Source organism: Ranitomeya variabilis, chromosome 1, assembly GCF_051348905.1.
Source record: "Ranitomeya variabilis isolate aRanVar5 chromosome 1, aRanVar5.hap1, whole genome shotgun sequence".
NCBI classification, from domain to species: Eukaryota; Metazoa; Chordata; class Amphibia; order Anura; family Dendrobatidae; genus Ranitomeya; species Ranitomeya variabilis.
The window spans coordinates 128,157,251-128,169,290 of NC_135232.1; the positions used below are offsets into that span (position 1 = coordinate 128,157,251).

General features: G+C 46.0%; 1 protein-coding gene across 2 annotated transcripts in view; it reads left to right on the plus strand.

Moving 5' to 3' along the window:
• The window catches only part of RASA1 (RAS p21 protein activator 1), a 91,591-nt gene that overhangs the window by 37,063 nt on the left and 42,488 nt on the right, over positions 1 to 12,040 (plus strand). For both annotated transcript variants that reach the window (XM_077288710.1, XM_077288719.1), the window contains exon 7: positions 7,079 to 7,131. In XM_077288710.1, the coding sequence (XP_077144825.1) occupies positions 7,079 to 7,131 (53 nt within the window). The remainder of the gene's footprint in view (positions 1 to 7,078; positions 7,132 to 12,040) is intronic.

The following is a 12,040-nucleotide window of genomic DNA, read 5'->3' on the forward strand; positions in this document are numbered from 1 at the left end:
TGCCCTATATAGTAGTGAAAAAACACCTACAGAAATAACATGGATCCCACACACACCGTGTGTAGTTGTAGAAAGCTGTCGAGGTCTACCTATGTATATATAAGGACAGTACCGTATACTCCGGATATTCATAAGTAACAAGAAAAAATGGAGTTCTATACGAAATATTGAATAAAAACCAATATTTTATTATAACAACATAGTAAAAAGACAATATTACAAAAAATGTAAAGAAAAAAGGGGAGACCCTAGTACAAAAACATCCACGTCACAGACACATAAATTTGTATATCACCATGGTGTAAGTGTCTAAAAGAGTATTTGTATTATCACACAATGGTAGAACATAATTCTAGTTCTCATATGGACCAGTGTCCTCCATGCAAAATACGCAGGAACACCATTTGTAATGCATATTAAATAAACAGTTTCTTACCCATGGTAAAATAAAGTGACCAGTGCCTGGGACTCTGGAGACCCCCTGACGCGCGTTTCGCGTAGCTTTCTCAAACAGGGAATATAGTATATATTATATACTATACTATATAGTGCTGCACAAGCGTTATGGCCCCATACAGATGCTCCGTACAGTCACTTGCCCCATATAGTACTGCACAAGTGTTATGGCCCCATACAGAAGCTCCGCACAGCCACTTGCCCCTTATAGTGCTGCACAAGTGTTATGGCCCCATACAGATGCTCCGCACAGCCACTTGCCCCTTATAGTGCTGCACAAGCGTTATGGCCCCATAAGATGCTCCGCACAGCCACTTGCTCCTTATAGTGTTGCACAAGCGTTATGGCCCCATACAGATGCTCCGCACAGCCACTTGCCCCTTATAGTGCTGCACAAGTGTTATGGCCCCATACAGATGCTCCGCACAGCCACTTGCCCCATATAGTGCTGCACAAGTGTTATGGCCCCATAAGACGCTCCGCACAGCCACTTGCCCCTTATAGTGTTGCATAAGTGTTATGGCCCCATACAGATGCTCTGCACAGCTACTTGCCCCTTATAGTGCTGCACAAGTGTTATGGCCCCATAAGACGCTCCGCACAGCCACTTGCCCCTTATAGTGTTGCATAAGTGTTATGGCCCCATACAGATGCTCTGCACAGCTACTTGCCCCTTATAGTGCTGCACAAGTGTTATGGCCCCATACCGATGCTCCGCACAGCTACTTGCCCCTTATAGTGCTGCACAAGTGTTATGGCCCCATACCGATGCTCCGCACAGCTACTTGCCCCTTATAGTGCTGCACAAGTGTTATGGCCCCATACAGATGCTCCGCACAGCCACTTGCCCCTTATAGTGCTGCACAAGTGTTATGGCCCCATACAGATGCTCCGCACAGCCACTTGCCCCATATAGTGCTGCACAAGTGTTATGGCCCCATAAGACGCTCCGCACAGCCACTTGCCCCTTATAGTGTTGCATAAGTGTTATGGCCCCATACAGATGCTCTGCACAGCTACTTGCCCCTTATAGTGCTGCACAAGTGTTATGGCCCCATACCGATGCTCCGCACAGCTACTTGCCCCTTATAGTGCTGCACAAGTGTTATGGCCCCATACAGATGCTCCGCACAGCCACTTGCCCCATATAGTGCTGCACAAGTGTTATGGCCCCATACAGATGCTCCGCACAGCCACTTGCCCCATATAGTTACTAAAACACAACCAGAACGCATATTAGAAAAAACAAGGGGCTGATTTACACTACGTAGTGGAAAAAAGGCCCAGGGCCTACGAAATAGGCCACCCACTCCATATAGATAATGAGAATAAAGAGGACTAAGGAGTATAACGGGTATCAAAATTTATTAAATGTACAAAAAGGTAAATACACCTAAACTCTATAGATATAAGACATGTATTAAATACGTACAAAAATGCATGAGGACAGAACATGGAAACAAAGTTCCCACCGGTGAGCGGTGCCCAAAGGAAAATTAAATACGTAAGCACTGGTAGAAAATGTACCTATACAACCGCGGGGCACACTCTGTTGAATATCATATAATAAAGCGACATTGATTCGCTAGTCATGCTCCATAGCAAGGGTGTGCTTACCGCGATAAAGGATGGGCGAACCAGGACACCGGGTTGGGACCAGGAGAGACCCCCGACGCGCGTTTCGCTTTGGAAGTAGCCTGCTTTATCAAGGGGATATACGTAAGGGCCGAGAAGGACCTTAAAATAGGCCAGACCCGGAGCACGTGACATCTCACATGCTGCGGGTTGACCAATGAAGGGCGGCGATGCCGGCGCATGCGCAGATCAAGTCGCAGGTCCTGGAAGCCAGAGCGGCGTTCAGCGTCACAACACGTGAGCGGGGAGGAGTAACCCCGGTCATGTGTGGGAGGCCAGAACGCCGTCCCGGAGCAGGAACCGGCGAGCCCGACCGGCGCACGCGCACTGCCACCAATGTAATAGAGAGGGATAAAAAAGAAGGAACCAAACAAACCGGGAGGACAGAAGAACTATGTGGCCACTAAAAAAAGAAAAGAAAGAGAAGTAATATCTAGAATAACGTCTAGGCACCCCATATACATAGATGAAAGATAATACAATCATATAGACCATAGATCCAAAAGATGACAAATACAACAAGTCGATGTAATATCGTGGGATGCCTTCAGTATTTCTTTAAGGTCATTAGTGCCAGGTCCTCCACAAGGATGGATAGATGAAAACCGTATAAGGGTAGATCTCGGCGCCAGGTCATTAGTAAGAACTACAGTACAAAATGAAGAAGATACAAATTAGTAACAAAACACAAACCGTTAAAAACAAAATAAAACGGTCCAACAAAGGGACCCTGTTCCAATAGGATGGGGGAGAGGACGAAGCAAAAGGGGTGGATAATGCAAAAATACGGGAGAGGAGGAACAGGATAAACTCCAAAGGGGAGTTAACCCTGACCAGGCCTAATAAAAAGGGCAAATGGTTGGATATATGTGAGAAACTAAAGAAAAGAAGCAAAACTTAACGATTCATTTAAACCGTTGGGTGTGACCGTATTTAATCTAACAATCCAGGCCGCCTCACGTTGTGCCAATACCTTCTTGTAGTTACCACCACGGGTTCCCAAATGGACGCAGTCGATCTCCCTGACCCGAAGCAGCCCCGCGTCACACCCGTGACAGGTCTTAAAGTGACACGGGATCGTCTTCAGGAGAGAGGCGTCGATCACGCCCCTAGCTGCTTGAATGTCACGTACATGCTCCCTAGTGCGTATGCGGAGTTCCCTCGACGTAAGGCCCACATAAATCAGGGGGCAACTACACGTTGCGTAATAAACCACATTCTTCGTGCTACACGATATGCGATGTCGGATGGAGTATGTCCTAGTGCCATCAGAAGATGCAAAGGAAGTTGTCCTAACAATATTGGCACAGGCCATACAATGGCCGCACTGGAAGCAGCCAAGAGTAGGGCCCCTGGAGCCAAATGGATTGGTAGCAGGGGGAACATAATGGCTCCGCACAAGCATGTTGTTGAGATTCGGGGATCTCCTCGCTGTCATCGAGGGGAAGTTACCAAGGGCGGGGCTCAGGGAAGGTTCAGTGCCCAGAATGGACCAATGCCGGGTCAGGATCTCCCTTATATTATGCCATTCATGATTGAATGTCGTTATGAATCTTATTTTGGTGTCCCCCGATCCGGCATTAGTTTTGCGGCCCGTATTATAAAGAAGATCCCTACGTGGTGTCCTCCTGGCTCTATCATAGCCATGCCTGACGCATCTGCGGCTATAGCCGCGTGCCTCAAAGCGAGCTTTGAGAGCAACGGCTTGGGCCTGAAATTTGTCCTCTGTGGAACAACCCTCTCAACAACATGCTTGTGCGGAGCCATTATGTTCCCCCTGCTACCAATCCATTTGGCTCCAGGGGCCCTACTCTTGGCTGCTTCCAGTGCGGCCATTGTATGGCCTGTGCCAATATTGTTAGGACAAATTCCTTTGCATCTTCTGATGGCACTAGGACATACTCCATCCGACATCGCATATCGTGTAGCACGAAGAATGTGGTTTATTACGCAACGTGTAGTTGCCCCCTGATTTATGTGGGCCTTACGTCGAGGGAACTCCGCATACGCACTAGGGAGCATGTACGTGACATTCAAGCAGCTAGGGGCGTGATCGACGCCTCTCTCCTGAAGACGATCCCGCGTCACTTTAAGACCTGTCACGGGTGTGACGCGGGGCTGCTTCGGGTCAGGGGGATCGACTGCGTCCATTTGGGAACCCGTGGTGGTAACTACAAGAAGGTATTGGCACAACGTGAGGCGGCCTGGATTGTTAGATTAAATACGGTCACACCCAACGGTTTAAATGAATCGTTAAGTTTTGCTTCTTTTCTTTAGTTTCTCACATATATCCAACCATTTGCCCTTTTTATTAGGCCTGGTCAGGGTTAACTCCCCTTTGGAGTTTATCCTGTTCCTCCTCTCCCGTATTTTTGCATTATCCACCCCTTTTGCTTCGTCCTCTCCCCCATCCTATTGGAACAGGGTCCCTTTGTTGGACCGTTTTATTTTGTTTTTAACTGTTTGTGTTTTGTTACTAATTTGTATCTTCTTCATTTTGTACTGTAGTTCTTACTAATGACCTGGCGCCGAGATCTACCCTTATACGGTTTTCATCTATCCATCCTTGTGGAGGACCTGGCACTAATGACCTTAAAGAAATACTGAAGGCATCCCACGATATTACATCGACTTGTTGTATTTGTCATCTTTTGGATCTATGGTCTATATGATTGTATTATCTTTCATCTATGTATATGGGGTGCCTAGACGTTATTCTAGGTATTACTTCTCTTTCTTTTCTTTTTTTAGTGGCCACATAGTTCTTCTGTCCTCCCGGTTTGTTTGGTTCCTTCTTTTTTTATCCCTCTCTATTACATTGGTGGCAGTGCGCGTGCGCCGGTCGGGCTCGCCGGTTCCTGCTCCGGGACGGCGTTCTGGCCTCCCACACATGACCGGGGTTACTCCTCCCCGCTCACGTGTTGTGACGCTGAACGCCGCTCTGGCTTCCAGGACCTGCGACTTGATCTGCGCATGCGCCGGCATCGCCGCCCTTCATTGGTCGACCCGCAGCATGTGAGATGTCACGTGCTCCGGGTCTGGCCTATTTTAAGGTCCTTCTCGGCCCTTACGTATATCCCCTTGATAAAGCAGGCTACTTCCAAAGCGAAACGCGCGTCGGGGGTCTCTCCTGGTCCCAACCCGGTGTCCTGGTTCGCCCATCCTTTATCGCGGTAAGCACACCCTTGCTATGGAGCATGACTAGCGAATCAATGTCGCTTTATTATATGATATTCAACAGAGTGTGCCCCGCGGTTGTATAGGTACATTTTCTACCAGTGCTTACGTATTTAATTTTCCTTTGGGCACCGCTCACCGGTGGGAACTTTGTTTCCATGTTCTGTCCTCATGCATTTTTGTACGTATTTAATACATGTCTTATATCTATAGAGTTTAGGTGTATTTACCTTTTTGTACATTTAATAAATTTTGATGCCCGTTATACTCCTTAGTCCTCTTTATTCTCATTGCCCCATATAGTGCTGCACAAGTGTTATGGCCCCATACAGATGCTCCGCACAGCCACTTGCCCCATATAGTGTTGCATAAGTGTTATGGCCCCATACAGATGCTCCGCACAGCCACTTGCCCCATATAGTGTTGCATAAGTGTTATGGCCCCATACAGATGCTCTGCACAGCTACTTGCCCCTTATAGTGTTGCATAAGTGTTATGGCCCCATACAGATGCTCCGCACAGCCACTTGCCCCATATAGTGTTGCATAAGTGTTATGGCCCCATACAGATGCTCCGCACAGCCACTTGCCCCATATAGTGTTGCATAAGTGTTATGGCCCCATACAGATGCTCCGCACAGCTACTTGCCCCTTATAGTGCTGCACAAGTGTTATGGCCCCATAAGGTGCTCCGCACAGCCACTTGCCCCATTTGCTTTTGCTGCCATAAAAAAAAAAAAAATCACATACTCACCTCTCCGTCGCTCAGGACCCCGGCACTTTTACCTGCTCCTCGTGCGGCTCCGTCTTCGGCACTGACGTTCAGCAGAGGGCGCGCACTGACTACGTCACCGCGCCCTCTGACCTGAGCGTCACTGACAGAGGACGATGAAGACAGAGCCGCACTGGAACGAGGAGGGGTAAATATCGCGCAGCGCTGCGCTCCCCCCTCCCCGTATACTTACCTGCTCCTGGCGCTGTGCAGTCCCTGCTTCTTCCCCGGCGCTACATCTTCTTCCTGTATTGAGCGGTCACCGTTACTGCTCATACATTAATGAATATGCGGCTCCACCTCTATGGGAGGTGGAGCCGCATATTCATTTCTGTAATGAGCGGGACCATGTGACCGCTCAGTACAGGAAGAAGCTGCAGCACTGGAAGAAGCAGGGAAGTCCAGGGACCGCGCCGGGAGCGGTTAAGTATAATTACACAGCCCCCGCCCCCCCTCACCTGCCGACCCCCGGGTATGACTCGAGTATAAGCCGAGAGAGAGAGCCAAAAAAATGGGCTGAAAATCTCGGCTTATACTCGAGTATATGCGGTAATATCAAAGAAATTTTACCACTATCATGAAGTACAATATGTCACGAGAAAACAGTGTCAGAATCACAAGGATCCGTTGAAGCGTTCCATAGTTATAACCTCATAAAGGGACAGTGGTCAGAATTGTAAACATTGGCCTGGTCATTAACGTGCAAACCACCCTTGGGGGTAAAGGGGTTAATGGTAGAATATAACAGAGGAGTAATACTCGCCTTACTGATCTTCTGCCGATAAAGTAATTGGTCCCATCATCAGAATAGTAAACTACATACCACTATTTTTACCATCAATAATGCCAAGACCTCTATGTAAATCAGGCTGAACCGGATGTGTTCAGAATTCGGCATAGCAGTCGTGCCCATCATGACCAGATGCCGTGACTCCAGTGTGAAGGGGGCCGTATTGATCAATGAATGCATTATTAATCAGCCGGCAGCCAATGGTTGGTTTCTACACATATTTACTTCTCTTATTCTTCTTTTCTGTAGATGGTTCCATGGGAAAATCAACAAGCAGGAAGCCTATAATCTACTTATGACAGGTAAATGCTGATGTGAAGTTTACAGTCTCAAATTGGCCAGATAATGCCATGTACATGTAAAGGCGTATGAAACCCTAAAACATCTAATTGCTTACCCTAAAATGTTTATTGAAGGCCCCCCATTGGCCATGAGTACCATATATAAACAAACTGACGCCCCTCTCCCCATAGCTAACCGACTGCCAGAGGTCATATAATTTGTCCAGCATGCTGTAGAGGCACACATGCATGCAGCACCATCTCCTGTGTTTGCACCTAAACGCTTTGGGTCTGCACGGTAAAGGGCGCAACTATGGACATAGTGGTCTGTCACATACAGTACCCATGGCCAGCCAGGGGGACAACTAGGTACAGACTGCTATATGCATTATGGTTTTTATTTTTAGCAATTTATATCTCAGCAAGTGACATTTTTCAGAAATTTTAGCAGAAAGTGAACTAATTTTCCAACTTTTACTGATTTATCCAGGGCCGTCATTTGATAGAAGGGATTCTGATATAATTTCTTATCAACGTGTCCCTTCGGCCATACTGTTCTGCCAGGTTTAGAGGGACTCCACTGCCCTTTGGGTAGTACATTTGCCAAAGTGTCTTCACTTTGCCTGACGATTATCATGCACCAGTCCTGATAAGCAGAAGAGGACCTCTATATAATATTTGCTTGGCTCCCTTATGGTTACTCCAACAACTATACCGCCTAGTTTCCAGTTGCGTCTCGCCACACCTAATGACGGCATGGAAGGAGGAGTAAAATTGAAGGGACGCTTTAATCATTGCGATATTTACATTTACACTTTTGTTCTAAACAAGTTTTGTCTGTGTTCACATCCTCATTCTCTCCTACTTGGTTTCTCCTTCCTTTAACTCCTTTGTGTTCTGTTGTTTGGTGAGGGTATTTTGTATAATTGTTATTTTTTATTTGACTCTGTCCATCTTTCCTTGTTTGTCTGGTTATTGTTATCCTATACACTTCATCTTCCCACCTCCCTGGGTGGGGGAGAGGACAGACTAGTGTTGATATAGGAGCATAGCAAGGCACATGAAAATGGCGTCTCCACCTTCAGGAGTACGGTAATCTAAGGGACAGGGATAGACTAGGGCACCCCTAGTTCTAGGGACCTGGTAAGTGCCCATAGTCCCCAGGCATTGCATGACAGCCACCTTGCAACATAAAAGGTTCTTTATACAATGTTGCACATGTTCACACTTTTATATGTGTGAGATTGTTAGGGAAAATTATATACCATATTATCCCAACAATACTACGATATTGCCATTTAGCACTTATATTTGTGATTGCTAGACATACATCATGCTACAATAGAGGATGATTAGCTGTATTACACCCTACTGTATAATTAAGAGCGCACCCTAATTAAAATTATGCTCTCCTGTCACTGCACTGGTCGCTCACTGATTGTGGGAATCCCTCCCTGTACTTGGTCAGGACTACGTCCCAGCGCGCGTTTTGCCAGCTAGTCTGGCTTCTTCTAGAGACCGAGCCCATGAGACATGCGGTCCTTTACGCAGGTCAAATATTGATTGACAGGTCTCACAGCCAATCTGATGAACTACACAATGAAAATATATTGCTCTTTAATGAAATGAAAGATCAATTGAGTATAACTCCTATTTTTATTATCAGCTATAGAATATCATGGAAAGGAAATATGAAAGTTATAGGTTTTTGTTTTTCTTCGAGTACTGCATGATTCATATTATTTTTGTGTTTAATAACATATTATGATAATGCTAGTTATTGTTTAAGCCTCATAAAATATTTACTATTACTACACATACAGTATATACTAATAATGGACTTAGATTAATATATACAGTTTGTCAATGTTTATAATTCTCAATTTATTGAATTAATGTATAGATAAAGTTGAATTATATTTTGTCATTAACTATTTAAACATTTTTAGACCTCAGTCATATTTTAGTCCCATTAATAGAAATGCATGTATGATGTTCTCGCCTATATTGATCCCACATTTAAATTTGACTGTGGATAAAATGATTAGCATGAGCCATCTTCCAATACTGGTGACAATCAATTCCACCAGAAAGTAGATTATTACTCCCGTGCATGGTCCATGTGGTATGGTTACATCTTTCTTGAACTGTGTTGTCCCTAAATCGCAAAAGTATTAAAATATTATGAAGCACTTACCATATATTTTGTTGACAAAAACATGTTGATAACTTGAAATAATTGAGGCTGCCTCATACAGACTCGTGGGTTCCCATGTTCAGACATCCTTAAGGTATAATATATCATATAATGATTATTGATAATAACCCAACGGTCCAGATTATCCAAACGAGAGATTTCCAATTCCCATAGCTGGAACTCTGATCGTGGCGGCTGCCATGCATGGAAAGATAATGATGTCGTGCTACAAAAATCCTCCAGAGTTCTAGTTCTCGTTTAGTCCCAGTGGGCTCACCGAATCTAACTTGAAGATCCACTCATTCTCGTGTTCCAATAAAATAGTCAGGTGGTCTCCGAGTATTTTAGTGCTCGGAGATTTAGTTTTCGTCCCTCAGCTGCATGATTTACGGCTGCTGGACAGCTTGAATACATGTGGGAATTCCCTAACAAACAGGCAATCCCCACATGTATTCAGGCTAACAGCCGTAAACCATGCAGCTGCGGCAACGAAAACTAAATCTCCGAGCAACGACTATACTCGCTCATGACTAATGAGGAACGTCTTGCCTTATGGCCATATTTCAGCCTGGCTCACGGCTACAGCACCTCAGCTTTAAAAATGAGACCGACTACAGAGTTGCTATCCTACAGGGACATATGAGAAGGGAAGGGTTAAACATTTTAATTTGTGCAGGTTAAGAAGTGAAAGCAACCCTCTGGTTGTAATAGGCTAGTTTGTCTAGATCAGTGTTTCCTAAACCCGTCCTCAGGGCCCCCAACTCGTCATGTTTTCAGGATTTCCTTAGTATTGCCTAGGTGGGAGAACCTGGGGCAACTTCTGATGCCTTAGTAATAATTCCATCACCTGCACAATGATAAAGAATTCCTGAAAACAATGACGTGTTGGGGGCTGTGAGGATGGGTTTGGGAAGCGCTGGTCTAGACAAATATCACCTGTGGTTAGCTGGTAAAACCAGTAACAATACACCGGACTAACAGAGCGATTGTGGCTCATCAATGCTCCAATAGAAGTGTGAGCACCAAGCGCTCTCATACATTGGATCTTGGCTTTATAAGTGTCTGAATGCTATGCAGCATCAGAATGTGAAATATTCATGTAGAGAGACTGTGAAATGTGCCCATTAGACTTTAAAGAGTTAGAGAGTGCTGGTTAAAAAAAAAAAAAAAAAAGTTTGCAGCCGCCTTTGAGCTATTGACCCGTTTCTTTTGTAACACATTATCTAGGAGACCAACCACCACTGGACGAATATGTGCAGTGCTTACAAGTTCTTTTCTCTTAAGGTACCTTCACGCTAAGCGACTTTACAACGATAACGATAGCGATCCGTGACGTTGCAGCGTCCTGGATAGCGATATCGTTGTGTTTGACACGCAGCAGCGATCAGGATACTGCTGTGAGATCGCTGGTCGTTGCTGAAAGTCCAGAACTTTATTTCGTCGCTGGATCACCCGCTGACATCGCTGAATCGGTGTGTGTGACACCGATCCAGCGATGTCTTTACTGGTAACCAGGGTAAACATCGGGTTACTAAGCGCAGGGCCGCGCTTAGTAACCTGATGTTTAACCTGGTTACCATTGTAAAAGTAAAAAAAAACACACATACTCACATTCCGGTGCCCGGCGTCCGCTTCCCTGCACTCCTCCTGCATCCTGTGTAAGTGCCGGCCGTAAAGCAGAGCGGTGACGTCACCGCTCTGCTCTATGGGAGATGCCGGAGATGTTCGGCGCTGACACAGGATGCAGGAGGAGTGCAGGGAAGCGGACGCCGGGCACCGGAATGTGAGTATGTGTTTTTTTTTTTTTTTAACTTTTACAATGGTAACCAGGGTAAACATCGGGTTACTAAGCGCGGCCCTGCGCTTAGTAACCCGATGTTTACCCTGGTTACCCGGGGACTTCAGCATCGTTGGTCGCTGGAGAGCCGTCGGTGACAGCTCTCCAGCGACCACACAACGACTAAACAGCGACGCTGCAGCGATCGGCATCGTTGTCTGTATCGCTGCAGCGTCGCTTAGTGTGAAGGTACCTAATCTGTCCTGAATGCTGCTGCCAGGATCATATTCCTCACCAACCGTTACACCGATGCCTCTACCTTGTGCCAGTCATTACACTGGCTACCCATCCACTCCAGAATCCAGTACAAAACTACTACCCTCATCCACAAAGCACTCCATGGCTCAGCACCACCCTACATCTCCTCTCTGGTCTCAGTCTACCACCCTACCCGTGCCCTCCGCTCCGCTAATGACCTCAGGATAGCATCCTCAATAATCAGAACCTCCCACTCCCGTCTCCAAGACTTTACACGTGCTGCGCCGATTCTTTGGAATGCACTACCTAGGTTAATACGATTAATCCCCAATCCCCACAGTTTTAAGCGTGCCCTAAAAACGCATTTGTTCAGACTGGCCTACCGCCTCAACGCATTAACCTAACTATCCCTGTGTGGCCTATTAAAAATAGAAAAAAACAAAACACATAATCAGGTTCCTTGCATCGTGTTCTCATACACTTTATGCAGTTAATAGCCCTCTGTGTCTGTACTGCTACATACTTAGGCAGTTAACTGGTTCATGCAGCTTTACATGAACACCCGAGCCTTACACTATGGCTGGTCCAAATAACTAAAGCAATTGTTACCATCCACCTCTCGTGTCTCTCCTTTTCCTCATAGTTTGTAAGCTTGCGAGCAGGGCCCTCATTCCTCCTGGTATCTATTTTGAACTGTG